Source organism: Erythranthe guttata, chromosome 3 (assembly GCF_056151865.1).
Source record: "Erythranthe guttata isolate IM_541 chromosome 3, IM_541, whole genome shotgun sequence".
In the NCBI taxonomy this organism is placed as follows: Eukaryota; Viridiplantae; Streptophyta; class Magnoliopsida; order Lamiales; family Phrymaceae; genus Erythranthe; species Erythranthe guttata.
In genome coordinates this window covers 15,753,714-15,773,360 of record NC_142535.1, presented here as the reverse complement: position 1 = coordinate 15,773,360, position 19,647 = coordinate 15,753,714, and the positions used below count along the sequence as shown (strand labels likewise).

The window sequence follows — 19,647 nt, the reverse complement described above, 5'->3', positions numbered from 1 at the left end:
GCGAAGGGATGAATTTACCCCTGCAAATCTCACGCGCAACGTACATGATTTAACATTCCGTCTAATTGTCTGAAAATTGAGTTTGGGGGTACCGTGCAACGAGTTTAGGTATATTCGTGTAAATGTTTTCGCAAAATAGCCATTAATTTAGGGGCAAAGTCTAAAAAAATAAAGCCAAAAGATGTATCTTCATAATAACTATTTAAAAATAAATAAAATATAAATAAAATATACAACTCCCTAGAATTACTCCCCCATACTCTCAAACATGTCCCTAGCGACCGGCATCAATGCTTCAAACTAAACGACAATAACCTGGGCCCCACGTGACCGGTCAACTGATAAATAATAATAATCTCCATTAATAATCCAAACCGAACTAATAAGTAACAAGGGAGCCACGAATCTCAGCCAATCAGAAACGATTCATGGGTCCCACACACACTCCGATAAAGACTGTCTTTCCCTCCAGGTTTTCAGATTTCCCTGCACACTGTAACGGCTACTTTCTTCTTCCTTCTCAAATTTCCTTTTTTTTTTTCCCAATAAAAAAATACCATCCCCAATAATATATATAAACCATGTGCCCTCCTGTCTGGGATTATTTATTTTCTGAAAATATTTATTTATTACCAATTAGGCAAACATTATTACTAATATTTAAATTATAGTTATTGCTCCACTTTATTTGCATTGGTTGGAAATGAATGCATAACTGTTGGGGCATTAAATTCTCCCTCACTGTACACTTGGGATGAAAACACTATAGTGTGGGTCGAGTCGAACGCATGTTTGTTTGAATTTTTTATCGAGCTTTTCAAAGTTGTTACGAGCTTAGTATTTATAAGTAATCGAGTCGAGCTCGACCGAGATTAAAAGTTGTGTTTGAGCTTACACATTTTAGCAAAAGAAATCAACCGATCGAGCTCGAACTCATACGGAACTTCATAGGTTATCGAGCCGATCTTAATTCAAGATCATTTCAATTGCATGCATGAAAATGTAACAGAAAGAAGAAGAAAACTGATTTAGATTGAAAGCAAATAGAGACAATAAAGAAAGACAATAATCAAAGAACTACAGAATCTTTCTACATCAGATTCTAATACATGCAAAAGAATACATGAGACCTACACAAATGAAAGAATTCTTGATAAGAGTTCCAATTTTTTTTTTATTTTTTTTTCAGGTGGGTGAAGGAAGAGTGGTGGGGTCCGCCGAAGAAGGAATCTCCGGTCCCAACCGACAACCCTCGAGCATGAAAACCACGTCAGCCATGGAAGGCCTCTCCATAGGATCCGGCATCGTGCAAAGCAATCCAACTTTCACTCCCAACAAAAACTCTTCCCACTCGGTCGACTCAGGATCGAGCTCCAGCAATCCAGGCTCGAGCAATTCCGAAACTTGCCCTCTCTGCAGCTGCCTCTTCACCCACTTCACAATATCCTCGTCCTCCGTGAACATCACCGGTTTCTTCCCCGTCAGAATCTCCAGCACCACAATCCCAAAACTATACACGTCACCCTCCTTCGTTGGTTGACCGGTCAATGCCGCCTCCGGCGCCACATACCCGACAGTCCCCACGGGAACGGCCGAAGTCGAAGCAGCTTCCGCCTGAGTTGCCACCGTCACTTTATCCAATCCGAAATCCGATAAATGGGCTTCGAAATCGGCATCGAATAGAATATTCTGCGGCTTCACATCACCATGTACAATCGGGATCGAATGCAAGAATGCTAGACCTCGAGCTACGCCTAGGGCGATGAGGTGGCGCATCGGCCAGTTCAGCACGTGACCTTCTTGATGGGAGGCTTCTTGGAGGAGGGTTCCTAGGTTTCCGTTCGGCATGTAGTCGTACACAACGAGGCGCATATCAGGAGGTGGGCCCGAGTAGTAGCCACGCAGGACAGTCAAATTGCGGTGTTTGACTTTGCCGAGGGATTCGGCTTCCTTCCGGAAGGTGTTCTCTTCTATCGAAGTGTCGGGAAGGCGGCGGATGGCGAGTACCATTCCGTCGGCGTACGTGGCTTTGAATAGTAAACCGTATTTCCCTCTGCTAAGCACGTTTTCCTCGTCGAATTGCCTTGTGGCTTCTAGGGTTTCCGCGTACGTGATCTTGTTGTTGAACATGATTAGTTTTGGGGCTCCATTTTCGCCGCTTCCACGTGTTGTTTGAGAACCGGGACTCGGGCTTCTCTTCTTCTCTCCCATTGCACCTGCTCTCAGCTTCTTGCGCCATCTTAGGAGACTGTATATGTACCCACAGCAGCACAGTAACAGCAGCAAACCACCTGCTGCAGCCACAGCTATGAAGAGAATCAGTCTCTTTCTCTTACGCCTGTTTGCGGTTTTGCAGTTCTTCTTCAGTGGCTTTCCGCATAGATTCCTGTTCATGGCGTACACTGAGGGGTCGCGGAATCGTGAAGCCAAAGCATCTGGAATTTCACCATCAAGGTTGTTGGCGGATAAATTCAAATGCTGCAGAGCAGGGATTGAGGAAAGATTTGCTGGAATTGCACCGGTTAGATCATTTGACGAGAGATCCAGTTCTGTTAACGCTGTTAGCTTCGAGATTGTGTCTGGAATGCTGCCTGATAAATGGTTTGAATCCAATAACAGAGAGACCAACGATGAACAGTTAGTAATGCTTTCTGGTATTGCACCGGTTAGACTGTTCTTCCCCAAGTCAAGCCTCTGTAAACGAGACAAGTAGGAAAAATCGGCAGGAATTTGGCCCGTCAATTCGTTTTCTCTGAGCTCTAAACTTTCAAGACCAGTACAATTGCTCAACTCCACGGGAATAGAACCACTCACTCGATTCCGCGACAGTGAAAGAACAGACAATGACCTGAGGAATCCATAAGTAGTTGGAATCCCACCGGTTAAAGCATTTGACGAAAGATTGAGGTACTGCAAACCGGACAAGCTGCTAAAACCTTCAGGCACATCTCCAGACAACGAATTCTCCTCCAAAGCCACCACCTGCAAACTCGGCAATCCGAAGAGCTCAAGGGGCAACTCTCCCGACAAGTTTTGCTTACTCAAATCGAGAGTTGTGAGCCTCAAAAGATTCCCTATGCCCGACGGAATCACCCCCGAAAAGCCACAACCGCTCATGTTCAGAACCTTTAGCCCTTTCAACTCTCTGATATTGACCAGCACTTGATCGGAGAATTTGTTGTTGCTCAGATTTAGAGTGCTCAGATTGCTAAGCCTCATCAGCTCTTCAGGCACAGTCCCACTCAGCTTATTATCGCTCAAATCCAACACTTGTAGCGAATGAAGACCGCCGATGCTCACCGGAACCGAACCAGTAAACAAATTCCCACCAAGAATCAACGTTGTTAAGCTCTTCATTTGCCCTAAAAAGTCGGGTATCTGACCCAGAAACCGATTTTTTCCGAGATCAAGAGCTCTAAGAACCCCACATTTTGTCAGGCTCACGGGAATTTGACCGGTTAATGAGTTGTTCCCAACCCTAAATTCCTCCAAATTCACCAAATTCCCCAAATTATCCAGCAACACTCCGGAGATCGAATTCCCGGAAATATCTAGGGTTTTTAATGTTGAGAAATTCATGAAGAGATCTGGGAACATACCATTTATCTGATTCTCGTGAAGGTCTAAAACCTCCAGCACACTTTCACACGTTTGACCATGGTTATTCTCTATACCCGTGAGTGCGTTAAAACTCAAGTTAAGAATCCTAATTGTGGCATTAAATGCTGAGATGTTACAGAGTAATGATGACGAAACGACGCCGGTTAGCTGATTCTGCGGCAGCGAGATGACCTGGAGGAATCTGAGCGAACCGATCGTCGCCGGAACGACGCCGGACAGCATGTTATCCCCGGCGCTGACGTGGATGAGCGACGAGCAGTTCGAAATCGCGGAGGGAATCGTCCCGTAGAGTTGGTTGCCGTCGAGCCACAAGTACTGCAGCTGCTGCAGCGCTCCGATAGTCGCCGGGATCTCGCCGGAGAACCGGTTGAAAGAGAGATTGATGAGCTGGAACTGGTGAGCATCGGAAAAATTCGCCGGAATTTCTCCGGAGAACGCGTTGGAGGAGAGGTCGAGTACTCGCATGCTCGCGGAAATGTCGCCGGGGATCTCTCCGGAGATGAGGTTATGAGCTAGGTTGAGCACTTGCAGATTCGTGAGGTTCGAGAAGAATGCCGGGGAAATCTCGCCGGCGAGTGAGTTGTACTGCAGGTAGACGGCGCGTAGGAGCGAGCACTCGGAGAGAGCGCGTGGGATGGAACCGTTCAAATTGTTGGAATGCAGGCTCAGCCTGCGCAGCTGTCGCAGGCTACCGAGGCTGTCGCTCAGCCGGCCGCCAAGCTGGAGGCGCGGCAGGCGGAGTTCTCGAACCCTGCCGGAGAAACACAAAATGCCGCGCCAGTCGCACGGCGCGGCCGGCGTGGACGCAGCCCAGCCGTCCATCACTCCACGGGGGTCGTAGAGATTCCGCTTGAAGGAGAGCAACGCCTGAATCTCGGAATCGTCGCCGGCGGCGCATGTAAAGGTGGCAATTAGGGCGGCGAAGAGCGCCAGAGAGAGGAGAATACTAGCCGTTGGCATGGGAAAATGTAGAAATAGAAAAATGGGGGAAAACTGGTGGGGGTATATTACAAGGACTGCGCAGAATAAGATGGAGGAGCGTATTTTAGCAGGAGCTCCATATGTTGCGCCATTGTGCAGAGTGGGTTTGTTGTTTTTATCTGGTTTGCCTTTTTCCTTCTTCCCCAAATAATTATTATTTATTTTTTATTTAATTTATTTTTTCAAGAAAAAGAAAAATGAGTGAGATGAGAAACGCCTTTTCGCACTTTATTTATCCAGTCAAGGAGTTTTACATCATTAGTCCAACACTTTTAAATTTTGTATTAACATTATTTTATATATATATATATATATATATATATATATACTTAATTACACTAAATAAATTTTAAATAAAATTTATTTTCGAAAAACATTTAATAATTAAACAATAAAGAAAGTAATGTGGTTTGGATTTAAAATTATAGTTGGGCTTTTAGAGGCCCATGCAAAATAATATTTTCTTTCAGGCCCAAAATGATTAACTTACAAGTATGGTCTGGTGAAAACCGTACATACTTGTCATCGTAAACCTGTACATAATCATCTATTATATGTACATGATGACGTGTAAAACATGTATTGAATGAGCGGAACGATCAAATATTGCAATCGAAACAAAGCCCATTCCCGGAGGTAGGGATGAGTTTCGGAAGTTAATGAACCGAGAAGAAAATATCAACATCAACCGGTTTGATTATGGCGAATTTCACCAGATTCATTGTAAAATAAATCACTATATTAACTAATATGAATTAAAATTAATAACAAAGTGAAAATAACATTTATAAAAAAATATGTAAATGCAAGAAAAATTGGTCCATTTAATTAGGTCCCCAATTGTTAATAAATAAGTCATATTAGAATTGTGAAGAATGCATGCCCTTTATATGAGCTGTGAATTATGACTATCTATCAATTGGACCACTGCCCTTATATTCTGGGGGATCTAATTACTTGAGAGACTTACACAACTTGTACTATTATTAATATAAAATATTGCCCCCTTATCTGTTAGCATTATCCTTAATTTTTCATTTAATTCCTATCATATTTAATAGCACATTTAGAATAAAACCCTATTTATGGATCTCATATATATACGATGGATTTTAATTATAGAACTAAATAATTTATTTTAATTAATTAACTTTCTGCAATATTAATAAAAAAAGAACATACGGTCCCCTAGGGCGGCTTTTGAGATCCTACACCGGGTGAAATACACCGGGTAGATCTTTACCATTCATATACACACAAACACACACACATCCACATTGGTATGTGTAGATCAACGGTAAAAAATCACCCGGTGTAACCTTCACCGGGTGTAGGATAGATAAAACCCCCCTAGGGCTCGTTCGGTTTTCTATATCAGATTAGTTTTATATTGACCAATTAATTATTTAGTTAGTAAGATGTTCGATTGATTGGGTTACATTTTGTATGAATCTGATAATTTTATGATATTATATGTGAATTAGCTATAAATTCTTTTATTTAACAAAATTATATGTAGTTTGAAGGATGAAAATAGTGTTTATTTGTTTAGTCACCTTCTATTAATTACATTAGTCTCGGAGAAGAGGGGTGCTACTAATTTAATGAAATCGTAGTATTTAGAGCCATTGGCGGAGCTTCTATGGGGTGGGGTCTGTTGCCCCCCCCCAATTTTATTTTTATTTTTTTACTACTAGTATATATACATATATATATATATATATATATATATATATATATATATATATATATATATATATATATATATATATATATATATATATATATATATATATATATATATACTCCACCTTTCAGGTTTAACTTTTTATTATAATTTATCCTATAAATATTTTTCACAATATCAATCCCTAGTCTCTATTAAAGCTTATGATAAAAAAATAATATAACATAAAAAAGAAAGTATTTTTTTTTCTTTCTTCTCAATGTTTAAAGTTTTCAATCTATCAAATTTCTATGTATTATTTTTTTATTTTTTTAAAGCACTTTTACTTATTCAACTAAATGTATCCTATATTACAATTTATTTTACATAAGTTTATGAATATTGTTTTGACAACAATATCTATTACTCATTACTTATTTGTGTTGGTTTTTTTTAATAAATATCCCTAAAAAATTTCGGGGGCGCTGCCTCCCACCCCCGCCATATTATTATTAACTCTCTAAAGTTTTCGGGCCCCCCCTACCAAAATATCCTGACCGGCCCTGTTAGTAGCGGACTTTAACTTTTGCAACAAGTTTGAGTAAATATGAATCTTGTAAACTGAACGTGTTACTTGTATCTATTATTTAGTCAGTAGAATTTTATAATAGTAACCGACACAGTCCTAACTTTGTAAATATATAATCTAACTATAGGACTATACCATGGCATTATGTGTTTGAAATATATGTATTTTTCAGCAACTTTGTAAATAGCAAATCGGAATGGTTTGGCCTTTGAGCAGACCGCCAAGGAAATTAGGAGTTTTGGCAATGACGAAGTGCATGTTTTCTGAATTGTGCGAAGAAACAAAACTCTAACAAATTTTAAATAAAGACCCAATTTGGAGTAAGCAATTTTTTTTCTACCAACTAAATAATTAAGGGAAAATTAGTGAAAAAAAACTCCCTCATTTTGAAGTTGTATTGAGATAGTTCCATTATTTGGAAATAATTAGTGAAAAACCTTTCTTTATGTTTTTTTTTACGAAATTCTAGTTTACCTTATGTTTTTTCACAAAATTCTGGAGTAAAACAGACGTAAATCGACTACGTTGTTTACGTAATTGATTTATTAATCGATTATAGTTGATTAAAATATTAAAGGGGATATAAAACCTAAAAACAATAAATCGACTATAAGAAAAATATAGTTGATTACGTAAACTGTCACAAAACGATACTAAAATCGATACCAGAAAAGCTGGAGCGTATCAAATGGATTGGGAGAAGCTCTGTCACGCGATGTGTTGGTTGGGGACGTAGAGGAGGGTTGTCTCAATTTTCAGTGCTGGAGGTGTTTAATTTGATGTCCGAGCGGTGGTGTCTCGACGACGGCAGAGATGTTTTGATGTCTAGACTCCTCGACGGTGATGGATGTTTTTTATGTGCAGATGGCGCGCCTCGGCGCCAATGGAAGTATTTGGTCTAGACGGTGGTGCCTCGCCGACGATCATCGACGAAGAGTAGGTGATTCGGATCTAGAATAAAGATGAGTGAGTACGACTTTTATCTAATAAAGAAAATATGGGTAAACCTCTTCCTATTAATGAAAGAGCCCGGTAATGAATTAGTCAATACAAAATTAATTCAACCAAATATAATCCTAAAACTAAATATTGAGAAGTGACTTGTGTACAAAATTGAGATTGCTTATTACAATCATGGGGTCCAATTTTTGAAATAATTGTCAAATAGGCTGATTTTTGCCCAAATAAGTGGATGCTATATTACATGTTTGGGCCACGTTGAACCCCACTTGCTTAGGCTTTATTCGGAACAAAAATATCCAATGTCTCATATTTTTTTCCAAATAAACATCATATTTATAAACGGTTATATTATTTTTTTGGAATATACTTTTGTTAATATATCTATTTTTTTAATTTATAAAAAAATATTTAAATTATGATTGTTTTGGGCCTATTGGTGACTACTTAAGCAGTCAATGATTTAAATACATGTCATGGCATATGGGCCTTTGTGAGAGTAATTGGGCTATAGCTTATGTGTGTGTGTAATTGTAACTAATTAAAAAGCCCAAATTGATATGAGAAGTAATTATTTAATTATTAACTACACAAACGTCATTTCCGAATTAATTATACCTTTATTAAGGTGATCCACTATTAAGCGTATTATTTCAAAAGTTGCATGTAATATTGGTTTCAAATTTCATTATAAAATGAAAATTTGGCATTGGTTAGTAATATTATACTAAGGCCAATCAAACATATCAAACTGGAGTAAAATGATATCGAAGTCTCGTTGATTAGTAATACATCAAAGTCAAATCAAACGTATCAATAGAAGCTGAAGTGATACTGGAGTCTCGTTGATTCCTGGCCGTAAGGTCAATCAAACCTATTAAACGAGAGTTAAATAATAGCAGAGTCTTTTTAATTAGTAATATATCAAGGTCAATCAAACTTATCAAACGAGGCTCAAGTTATGTTCGAGCATTGCTCTATGTGTTATAAGATCAATTAAAAAAGTAATAATTTGATTTAATTTTAATATTAAACTATGTAAAAAGTGTAAAACAAAAACTTAGATAAAAATATCTTAAAAAAAAAAAAAGATTTTGATTTTGATTTTTTTTTCAATTGGTAGTTTTTAATGTTTATTATTATTATTATTATCATTGTAACCTGAAAAAGAAGCCCCTCGCAACCCCCAAAAATGGAAGCTTTGACGCAGCTGAGCATCGGAATCTACAACCCTCGCTTGCTCTCACCTCCACCGGCCAAAAGGCCGTTCATTAGGACCCACGCCGCCGTCAGCGGCGGCTCCACAACCACCACCAGCAAATGGGCCGACCGCCTCCTCGCCGACTTCCAATTCCTCCCTTCCACTTCAGACCCTTCCGACTTCACATCGGCGGCGGCGCCGCCTCCCCTCCCTTCGTTCCCCGAGCGCCACGTGTCCATGCCATTGGACTTCTACAGAGTCCTCGGTGCCGAGTCGCATTTCCTCGGCGACGGCATTCGGCGCGCCTACGACGCTAGGGTTTCGAAGCAGCCGCAGTACGGGTACAGCGACGACGTTTTGATTAGCCGGCGGCAGATTCTTCAAGCTGCTTGCGAAACATTGGCTAATCCTAGTTCTCGAAGAGAGTACAATCAAGGCCTCGCCGAAGATGAATTTGATACTATTCTCACTCAAGTGCCCTGGGATAAGGTGTTTTCTTGTTCTTTCTCCACTGTAACATTGTTGTTATCTGAGAAAATGTTGCAATTTTAAGTGAATTTGGAAGATATTGTGATTGAATTTACGTGATATCGATTTTATTGTGGATACTGTTTTTCACTATCAGACTTTGCATTATTTGAATTGATTTTGTCACTCACTTGTATTTATGTGCCACTCAATCAGAATGAATGATGAATAGTGAATTTCATTTGTAACCTAGGGAAGTTAGGATTTTCTTAAGAAGCCGAGATAGTGTTTTCCGTAGAATTTCTTCATTAAAACCCGAGGATCGATGCATTAACTTGATGTGATTTACAGGTCCCTGGAGCATTGTGTGTATTGCAAGAAACTGGTGAGACGGAGTTGGTTCTTCGAATTGGAGAGAGCTTGTTGAAAGAGAGACTGCCCAAATCATTCAAGCAAGACATTTTGTTGTCGATGGCACTTGCTTACGTTGATTTTTCTAGGGATGCTATGGCACTGTCACCCCCGGATTTTATTAAAGGCTGTGAAGTGCTTGAGATGGCGCTGAAGCTGCTTCAGGTTAGAGTTCTAACCATGGTTTTCTTATGTCTGGGTTTTGTGCTCTTTGGCTACTACTCTGCATTCTGAATCACACGCATAGAACAAGTTGCAGTATTTATTCCATTATCATTCGATATATTGTGTGATGCATATGATGTCCTTCTGTGATTGTTCGGTTTTCTTGTATACTTTCTAAGTCATAATTAACATCCAATAATAAATCATTTTTCCTGCAGGAAGAAGGTGCTAGCAATCTTGCTCCTGACTTGCAAGCGCAGATTGACGAGACCCTTGAAGAAATTAACCCCCGCTGCGTTTTAGAGCTCCTAGCCTTACCACTTGGTGATGAGTACCAGTCAAAACGAGGAGAGGGTCTTCAAGGTGTGCGGAATATTCTGTGGGCCGTGGGAGGAGGAGGTGCAGCTGCTATTGCTGGAGGATTCACACGTGAAGATTTCATGAATGAGGCTTTTCTGCGCATGACAGCTGTAGAACAGGTAAATGTAATTAACCAATTCCGTTTTTCATTTTTTAACCCAAATTTCGTGCTTGTGTTGGAATGTATGGATTTACCGTGATTTTTGTCGATTGAAGGTTGATCTCTTTGCCGCTACCCCAAGTAACATACCTGCAGAAAGTTTTGAAGTTTACGGAGTGGCACTTGCTCTAGTTTCTCAAGCCTTCATAAGCAAAAAGCCTCATCTCATTCAAGATGCGGACAACCTTTTTCAACAACTTCAGCAAACCAAGATCACATCTCTTGGGAGCTCTTCATCTACCTATAGTGTCCGAGAAAATCGTGAAATAGACTTTGCACTCGAAAGGGGTCTCTGTTCACTTCTAGTTGGAGAGGTTGATGAATGCCGAACATGGTTGGGTTTAGATACCGAAGACTCACCTTTCAGAGATCCATCCATCATTAGCTTTGTTATCGAACACTCTATGGATGACAAAGAAGACGATCTCCTTCCTGGACTCTGCAAACTATTGGAGACATGGTTGATCGAGGTTGTCTTTCCTAGGTTTAGAGAGACTCAAGATGTCAGATTCAAGCTCGGAGATTATTACGACGATCCGACGGTTTTAAGATATTTAGAACGACTGGAAGGTGTCGGGAGTTCGCCCTTGGCTGCCGCTGCAGCCATAGCTAAAATTGGGGCGGGGGCCACTGCTGTGCTTGATAGTGTGAAGGTTAGTGCAATTCACGCACTGCAGAAAGTTTTTCCGATTGGGAATGGGGAAAAGACTGAGCGAATTTACGAGGAGAGTGAGATGAAGAGTTATAATCTGCCTTTCGATTCTGACGAGACTGGTGTTCGTATTGATCAAGGTGATACTTACGTGGTTGGGATAAATGAGGCCAATCGCTCTGATGGATTAGAGCAGCAAGATATTACAGACAAGATAAAAGATGCGACTGTGAAGATAATGTGTGCTGGAGTTGCAGTTGGTTTGTTGACTATATTGGGGTTGAAATTCCTGCCATATCGAAATGTGTCTTCCAAACTCCAGAAAGACACAAGCTCGGCGGTTGTGGCTTCGGATGTCACCAATGTGGGTATGATTTATTAAATATGTGCATATATTATGCAGTGATCTTATTCTTCCTTTAAAGATTCCGTTCTATCACAAAGTGGATTCAGTTTGGTCTTGGTTTGTGCTTTTTCATGATTTGGTGAAAATGCGAAATATTACTTTCAGGGGCCTCACCAGTTGAAAGTTCTGATGAAATACCTCGAATGGATGCAAGGTTTGCGGAAAGTCTCGTGTGCAAGTGGCAAAACGTCAAGTCTTTAGCTCTTGGTCCTGATCATTGTCTTGAAAAATTGTCTGAGGCGAGTATTTCTTAGTTATTTCTCTCTTAGACTCAATTGCTATTTTTCGTACTTCAGCTCCAATTTGAATAAGATGACGAGTCATATAAATGCTCTAACACCCCCCTGCTATTCCCAGTTCTCTCGTTTTTTCCTTCTTCCGAAGGACTTCAAACGAACATGTAGAGTATCAGTTGCTATTTAGATGCATTTAGGTCAAGAGACATTGCAGTTACTTGTGTCAAATCTCCGTTTCCTTATGTCAACAAGGCATCGTTTTGGTCGACAAAATAGTATTTAGTCAGGATAAGATTATTAACCAAACATAAAAAAATGTCCAAAATTATTTTAATTAATCAAAAAGAGACGTAAGCGAACGATATTTATCCTGGCAGGTATTGGACGGTCAAATGCTAAAGATCTGGACCGAGAGAGCTGCGGAAATTGCACAACACGGGTGGTTTTGGGACTACCAACTTGTGAACCTGAATATCGATAGTGTAACCGTGTCTGTTGATGGCCGTCGTGCTATTGTGGAAGCAACTTTGGAAGAGTCTGCACAGCTAACAGATGTAGCTAAACCAGAACACAACGACTCGTATAGTACAACTTATACTACACGATATGAAATGTCTTGTGCCAAATCCGGTTGGAAAATTGTCGAAGGAGCTGTGCTCAAATCGTAATTTCAATTGACCTTTGTAAATGCTTCTGTGTTTATGTAAATTATATTGTTTGTTTCTATTTTTTGGCATCTACATTATGATAATATTGTTTTTTTTTTGTTTTTTTTTATTTTTTTATTTAATCATGAATGCATGTTCTGTTTGAACTGTACCACTTCAATAAACATTTCGACGAGCTCGAGTTCGTCGAACTTTTAATTTTCGGCTCAATTTTATCGGTCGAGTTGAGTCCATATTGTCACAGCAGTTAGCTTATAACCAATCAAATATAGACTCGAGCTCGAACACAAGAATCGTATTCGACAAACGCATGTTTAATTTGAACAAAACCCCGAATCACAACCGAGACATAATTATATGATAGTGAAATGAAACACAGAGAGGATAAATATATATATAAATTTTATATATAGATATAAATATAGATATATATATATATATATATATATATGGGAGAAGAATTAGAAAGAGGGAGTTAGAATCTCACCAACCACACATGCATTATACACACGAGGAAAGTTTTAAGGTTTTCAAGAACTAACAAAAACTCTAAACCAATTCCTCATCCCATAAACAAATTAAAAAATGGTAATTGTTTTTTTTTTTTTTTTTTTTTTTTAAATATATTTTTTTTTCGGCTAAATGTTCACTAAAATTAAAAACTGTATTTTCGAATACCAGTTTATAATAAAAGCCTTTCTTTACATCAAGCTGTTTCTCCAGCTGGACGCCCTCACGTTCGCCGGCAGAAAGCTCAGCCCGAACATCTCTTTTGGGGCCCGGCCCGCCTCTTTGAACCCCACCAGCTTAGCCACAATGGCTGCACTCTCGCTAACATGCTCCATGTTGTTTGTCTCGGTCCACAGCTTACGGCTGAGCTGGAGCCTCCTCTGCTTCGATTTTACGTCGATGCCCCACTTTTCGAATAGTGCTTGTCTCTCCTTAGCAGATAACTTCTTCAACAATCTTCTGCTCAGCATTTCTCTCTCCCGTTTCAGAGCCTTTGCGCTGTTAAACAACGAGAGATAATAATAGTCGTCAGCAACTGATCCATCATAGGGCCCCACAGGGGGGCCGTGACCCCCCCACCGCCCCATCGCTTCTAAAAAATGATCTAGTATTATATATAAAAGAATACCTCGAGGCCTGTTTGCAGGATTTATCGTCTGTGACACCGTGCATTGAGTTCTTGAGGAAGGATAGGCGTCGAAGCTCCACCTCCAAGTAAACGGAATCCGACGGATCGCCTTTGAATAGCAGGAAAAAGTAGGTTCGGTGAACTAAAGGAATGTGGCAAGAATTCCAAAGTTCGATTATTTCCTTCTTTTGCCTCTCGAATTCAATTTGCCAGTCGGAAGACGATTTCTTTATATCCTTTGTTTTATCGGAGCTACCATCATCTGCGGTTTCTTCGGGTTTGTTCGGTTTCTTTTCCTCCTCCTTTTCCTTCTACCAAAAAGAATACGAAAAAAAGAATCTTTACTTTAATCCAATAGATGCTAAAGTATATTTATATGTGTGGATGAGAAATGATTTCGTACCGGTAAAGGGTCGATTTTCTCGATTTTCTTTGCTGACTTGGGCTCGATTTCAATCACTTCGTTGACTTGCGCTTCTTCTTCTTCTTGCTTCTTGTCCACGCATTCTTTATTTATTACCATGATCTTTTTCTCTTCTTCTTGTTCATTAAAAGTGTCGTTTGTCACAGAACTTTGTGAATCCTCTGTGCGTGTATTCTCGTTGTTATTAGTAACCACAGTCTCGATATCGGAAACCTTTTCTTGATCATGATTCGCTTCGTTCTGTAATGCGTTGTCGTTTTCGTTTTCTTTCGCCTCTTCGAAACTCGGAGATTTCATTATTGTGGTCATTATTGCTTCACAGCTTTGGCTCCTCACTACTTTCACAGCGTGATCGAAATCTTCGTTCTCCGATGAAGAAAAGTCAATCTCCGACGAAGAAAAAGATTTCGCTACCAAATAAGAATAAAAAAATTAATACAAAGTCGGGCGAAAAAAATGAAAAAAATAGAAGTGTTACAATTTACAAACCTGAAACATGATCTCCCTTTTGTGGTGAAGGCGTATTCGAAATCTGATTTCCTTTGCTTAAATCGATTTCGATGCATTGAACTTCCTTGCAATTATCGATTTCGATATTGACCTTGTTCGGTTCTTGAGCGATCTTCTCCCATCCTTGACATGGATCGGGACCAAAGTACTTATCGATGTACAGTCGTGGTGACGTGTCATCGGACAAGAACTGCTCCTCGATATTCTCGTTGAACTGGTCTTCGATCTTGCTCGAAACAACATTGTCGTATCTTTCGGAGAAATGGGATGTTCTAGAAGCAACGTCTGACCTAAAAGGGTCGTTTATCTCGGAAGCTTCCGAGGCTGAATATTCATCCGTCCACGAGCCTTTCTCATGGTGATTCATATAACCCTAATCAGGCAAAAAATATGGGAGTTAAGTTCATGCTAATATCTATTTGACAAAAAAGAATAAAATTAAATAAATAAATCAACAAACCCAAGTTTTCGAAGCTTGATATTCTCCACCCGATCGGAGCATATCTTCAACACGGGACTGCGCTAAATCACGTTGATGTGTCAATTCTCTTATCTCTTTGTCCATCTGCAAAAAAAAAAATTAAGAATTCAAAATTTTATTACATATACACATTGCCAATATACACAAATAAAAGAAACTTTACAAAAATACAAAGATTTTTGAGAAGCGGCGAGGGGGGCCACGGCCCCCACATCACATACATGCAACTTAACTAGAAGTGAAAATGCTTCTTGATTCTAGTTAGTTTTTGGTTACCTAAGCCGTTGCGAAGTAATATGTAATAACTAAATAAGTGAGACAAGAATTTGAGAATTTGAATTCTCGTTGTTATTTTTTCGGTTCACCTTTTCGATGAGAAGTTCTTTCTCTCTAAGTGCCGAAGAAGAACTGACGCCCGATGAAGAAGAGAGAGAGCTCAAATTCCTCAACTCGCCTTCCATCTTCGCTAGCTCTCTCTGCAGTTGCTTGACCAAGGCCTTCTCCGACATCACCACGTTCACTTGTGCGTTTGTGTTGACTTGTTTTGCACAGCTGGCGAACAGGAGCGTATTCCTCGATTGCTCCACGTGAGTGTGGGCCGGGCTCATTGTGCATATAATAGCTGTCCTCGCATTTCCGCCCAACGAGTTTTGTAGTATTCGTGTCAGCTTCGAGTCTCTATATGGAATATGCGCATTTCTTCCTTTGCTGCACGCAATCGGAAAATTCAAAATTTCGAATTTCGTACTTTTTTTTCAAATTTATTTTTTTTGGACAAAAAAAATATATATATTACCTTAGTTTGCGAATAACCGTCCCGAGCGTAAGCAAACTGCGGTTAATGTGGCAACCTTCTTTCAGCCTTGTCCCGGCTGAATGTGTTTGAGAAGCTCGTTCGCTCCCAGCAAGATCCACAAAATTCTGCGTCGGAAAAAAAAAATAAAAATCGGATTTTCTTTTTAAGGTTTCTACTTTTAATTCCTTACAACAATGTTTTTTTTTCTTACCACTGAAGCTGTTAGAGTGCTCGAATTCTCGGCACCAAAGTACCCACGAGCCTCACTTTCGACCGTCTGCATTAACATCCGTCGAAAACGGAAGTTAATAGTGCATAATTAATTAAAAAAAATAAGGTAAATTTAATAAATTTTACCAATTTAAGAATTTGATGAGATCTTGAGCTGAGTTCATTAAGAGTAGTCTCTCCTATTTGCCTTTGAGCTGAGCAACAAAAAATAAAAAAATAAAATAATAATACACATAAAGAGTAATTATATATTTGTTATTTTGCATGAAAAATAATAGTAGCATTACTTATTATTTGCTTATATTCACACCTTCACAAATCGATAAGAGCTCGTATAGATGATTTTCGTCCCTTAAAGTCACCTCCGTGAGTTTATCGACAACGGTCCCTCGCTGTAAATACGCAGACGAGAATCACTAAAAAGTATCCTTTATTTAATTTTTTTATATATTTTTTAAAGTTAAATATTTTACCTCTGGATCATCAAGAAGTCTAAGTGGAGTACCATCTGAACATAGGAGGTCTTTTACGGCTTCGTTGTAAATTTCCATCGCCGAAAATTTCAACACGAAATCTCGTTCGCGATGCTACACGTTTTTATAAAAAAAAAACAAATTTAAATTAATGAACCAGATTATTATTTAATATTATTAATTAATGTTGTTAGAAATACCTTTTTAATGTAGTCGTAAATATCTGTTACAGTGCACTCTGTAATTCCGGACATGGTGAATGTTTTCCCACTGCTCGTTTGGCCGTACGCGAAAATAGTTGCTGGAGGGTAAATTCGGACACGGTTATATATATATTTGTATTAATGATCATTTTCGATAGAGCATCGAAAAAAATATTTAAAAAGACTCACAATTCATTCCGCTTAATACAGAGAGCGCGATTTTTTTAGCAGCTTCTTCGTAAACTTGCCTCGTCGGAGAGTCGTGCCCGAATACTCTATCTGCAGATTCAATAAACAAGAAAAATAATAACACAATGCATAACCAATTGTATAAAACTATCTCAATCTTTGACGTTCAGTGGCGGAGCCAGTATAGAGTTATGAGGGGGGCCATGCCCCCCCCCCCCCGGCAACTTCTCAAAAACCTACTATATATATTTCCAAAAAAATTAAAAAAATCAATACATATTAAAGAATAAAATAAATTATCGAAAAACGGCGTACCGAATGTGTAGGCAGTTGGAAGCAACGAGCGTTCTTGAAGAGAGTTCTTGAAAATAACGGTGGTACTATTGATGCATTCCCAATCCGAGACATCGTTTTTACTAATTTCTCTCTCGTTCAACGGCCTCAATCTAACGGCCACGAATATTTTCTCCTCTTGTATGCTCGAATCTTGACCGTCCCATTCCAACAGACTGTCCCCACTAATCGACCCCATTTTCTTTTTTAATCCTCTACCCTATTTTTTTTATTTTTTTTTGTTTTAAAGAACGAACAGTCTCTGTCTATATATATATATATATAGAAATATATCTATATGTATGAGAACCAACAAGTAGAAGCCTTGATATAAATCCCTCTCTTTTTAACAAAGAGAGGGACTTTATATGTTAGTGGTTCGAATTCAAGGCTTGTCGATTTTCTCTGCAACAAAAAAAAAAAAATTATTACATAATTTTAAAAAAAGCAAAAACTTTATTGCTAAGTTAAATTTATCCTTGAATCAAACAATTCAAGCTCCAATTAACCTCGACGTACGTTTTGCTTTTTTTAATAGTATTTTTTTTCCGTCTGCGATCCCTCCCCCTTTTACGCTTTCAGCTCCAAATGCGGTATCTTTGTTCCGATATTCGTCGGTACTTGATCGTATCTATCAATTAACAATAAAAACACGACGTGACGAAAAAAAAAAACGTTGCTGCGCGTATATAACATGCATGCAAATTGGCATAAAATGCCATAGATTCGTCTAACCTTAAATTACGTTGTCTTTAAAAACGTGGAATATGATGTTTAATTTTCCAGGAAAAAAAACAACAAAAGAAAAAAAAGTATGTTAAGAAATTAAGAAAAGTATGTACGAGCTGAAATAACCCATGGTGAAAAAGGTTGGAGAAGAGAGAGAAACACACAGACAGAAAAAGAGAAGAAAAAAAAGAAACAGAGAGAGAGAAATATATGTTTATGGTTAAGAGAGAGAGAGAGAGAGAGACTGCGTAAAAGCGTTAATCAAGGTAACATCGTTAATTCCAAGAGTCCATCGAATTATTCGGAGAATACCTTTTTTTTTATTATTTTTTTTATTTTTTATTATTATTAAATTTTTTTGCGCGAAGCTTTGAAATCAACCGCCAAGATTAGTGATCTTGTGGGAGGTAATTTGAATTTATTTATTAATTAATTATTTCCCTAAGAACATTAAATAATTTTATTAAATAAATAAAAAAAATCCTATTATTCCGATTGTGTTCCAAGAAAATAATAATTTTAACTCAATATTATTATATATTTTTTTACTATAGGTGGTGATTAAAAATCTGGAAATTTTGAACTTCACCAATTCATAAAAATAATCTTGGAATTAAGTATTTTCGTTCCAATTTTCGAAATTTCGAATGCTGATATTTTGTGTGGAATTAAACTGCAATTAGTTTTTCATTTCCAGAAAAAAATTGAATTTGACTATAAAAATTGTAACAAAAGTAAGTACTCATACAGAAGAATATACCTGAATTAATGTTTCCAAATTCAAATAGCATGGCATCATCTTTAGAGCGGAGCTAATTATCCTCTACAAACAAAAAAACCGGCACGATTATATTCCGCAACTACAACGAAAAACCACCCGAAAGACTGCAAAAACCACTACTCCACTCGAAACTCCCGAATTTTTTTTTTTCGATCTTTTAGTAGTAATTACCGAAAATCTTTCTTCGAATCTCGATCAAAATGCGCCGGAACGCAAATTTCGTAATTAATTATTGCATCATTCATCTCGGAACACTGCTGACAAGCCTAGCTTCAACTCTATCGCACATCCAAACGCACCGGCTTTGATTGCCGCTTCGATTCCGGGAATTAGGGGGGCCCGCCTCGGCTCGACGATCTTATCCGACGAGAGTACTTTCCCGAACCCTATGAGGTCACCTTGTAACACTGATGCCACTAATGCACCTGCTTGGCTGCAGTTCCACACGCGGTTGGGACATTGTAATCTCCTGTGGAAGCGCCGCCCTCGTCTTTTTTTTTTGGGGGCTTCGAATTCGGGGTTTACTAGGATGAAGAACAAGTCGTTTTCCGGCGGGAATTTGAGCTGCATTACATCGAGAGGATCGTAGCTGCGGATTAAGACGAAGTCTCCTAGAATTGATGGGGCGATATTGTCGGCGTGGTAGCCGGAGACTTTTGATTCCGATTCGAGTCCGGCGAGGACGAGATCGGACGGCGGAAGGGGGTTTCCGAGGAGTTCGTTGATGGCGACGGCGGCTGCGGCAGCGCTGGAGCCGAGGGGGAGTGAGAGGCCTACGGATCGGATGCTGAGCATCTTCATGGCGGCGATGGCGG

At 39.1% G+C, this 19,647-nt stretch overlaps 3 protein-coding genes and 1 pseudogene across 6 annotated transcripts; 1 reads left to right on the top strand and 3 right to left on the bottom strand.

Annotated features, from left to right (window-relative positions):
• Positions 1–1,013: 1,013 nt before the first annotated feature.
• LOC105956458 (uncharacterized) lies at positions 1,014–4,822 on the bottom strand. Its single transcript, XM_012980309.2, has one exon. The coding sequence runs from the start codon at positions 4,579–4,581 to the stop codon at positions 1,186–1,188; it is 3,396 nt and encodes a 1,131-aa protein (XP_012835763.2). The 5' UTR covers positions 4,582–4,822; the 3' UTR covers positions 1,014–1,185.
• A 4,128-nt stretch (positions 4,823–8,950) lies between these two features.
• On the top strand, positions 8,951–12,742 carry ARC6 (Chaperone DnaJ-domain superfamily protein). 2 transcript variants are annotated; one of them, XM_012980310.2, is made up of 6 exons: positions 8,951–9,507; positions 9,838–10,062; positions 10,281–10,541; positions 10,639–11,602; positions 11,746–11,879; positions 12,254–12,742. In XM_012980310.2, exons 1-6 carry the CDS (start codon positions 9,010–9,012, stop codon positions 12,542–12,544), a joined length of 2,373 nt encoding a protein of 790 aa, XP_012835764.2. In that variant the 5' UTR covers positions 8,951–9,009; the 3' UTR covers positions 12,545–12,742. The 2 variants fall into 2 exon arrangements, with proteins under 2 accessions (XP_012835764.2, XP_012835765.2); XM_012980311.2 differs by having other exon boundaries at positions 8,953–9,507; positions 10,639–11,598.
• Positions 12,743–13,005: 263 nt separating this feature from the next.
• On the bottom strand, positions 13,006–17,605 carry LOC105956460 (kinesin-like protein KIN-7E). Of its 2 annotated transcripts, none has more exons than XM_012980312.2 (14): positions 17,305–17,605; positions 16,990–17,079; positions 16,798–16,898; positions 16,598–16,711; positions 16,435–16,516; positions 16,251–16,318; positions 16,105–16,170; positions 15,894–16,018; positions 15,463–15,805; positions 15,077–15,181; positions 14,596–14,989; positions 14,086–14,516; positions 13,683–13,993; positions 13,006–13,552 (listed from the first exon to the last, which is right to left on the bottom strand). In XM_012980312.2, exons 1-14 carry the CDS (start codon positions 17,519–17,521, stop codon positions 13,246–13,248), a joined length of 2,754 nt encoding a protein of 917 aa, XP_012835766.1. In that variant the 5' UTR covers positions 17,522–17,605; the 3' UTR covers positions 13,006–13,245. The 2 variants fall into 2 exon arrangements, with proteins under 2 accessions (XP_012835766.1, XP_088671796.1); XM_088815670.1 differs by having other exon boundaries at positions 13,683–13,990.
• Positions 17,606–17,841: 236 nt separating this feature from the next.
• Positions 17,842–19,633, bottom strand: LOC105956384 (homoserine kinase pseudogene; annotated as a pseudogene). The gene is made up of 3 exons (XR_016030365.1): positions 19,004–19,633; positions 18,812–18,874; positions 17,842–17,953 (listed from the first exon to the last, which is right to left on the bottom strand). The product of XR_016030365.1 is annotated as a homoserine kinase pseudogene (transcript).
• Between the last annotated feature and the right edge of the window lie 14 nt (positions 19,634–19,647).

Bases quoted from the DNA above. Each gene is read 5' to 3' on its own strand.
- LOC105956460 (XM_012980312.2), bottom strand. From the start codon at position 17,521: ATGGGGTCGATTAGTGGGGACAGTCTGTTGGAATGGGACGGTCAAGAT. The intron at 16,517-16,597 runs GTAAAATATTTA...GCGTATTTACAG, and splicing joins GACTTCTTGATGATCCAGAG to CGAGGGACCGTTGTCGATAA. The intron at 16,019-16,104 runs GTAAGAAAAAAA...TTTCCGACGCAG, and splicing joins GCACTCTAACAGCTTCAGTG to AATTTTGTGGATCTTGCTGG.
- ARC6 (XM_012980310.2), top strand. From the start codon at position 9,010: ATGGAAGCTTTGACGCAGCTGAGCATCGGAATCTACAACCCTCGCTTG. The intron at 11,603-11,745 runs GTATGATTTATT...TATTACTTTCAG, and splicing joins TTCGGATGTCACCAATGTGG to GGGCCTCACCAGTTGAAAGT. The intron at 11,880-12,253 runs GCGAGTATTTCT...TTATCCTGGCAG, and splicing joins GTCTTGAAAAATTGTCTGAG to GTATTGGACGGTCAAATGCT.
- LOC105956458 (XM_012980309.2), bottom strand. From the start codon at position 4,581: ATGCCAACGGCTAGTATTCTCCTCTCTCTGGCGCTCTTCGCCGCCCTA.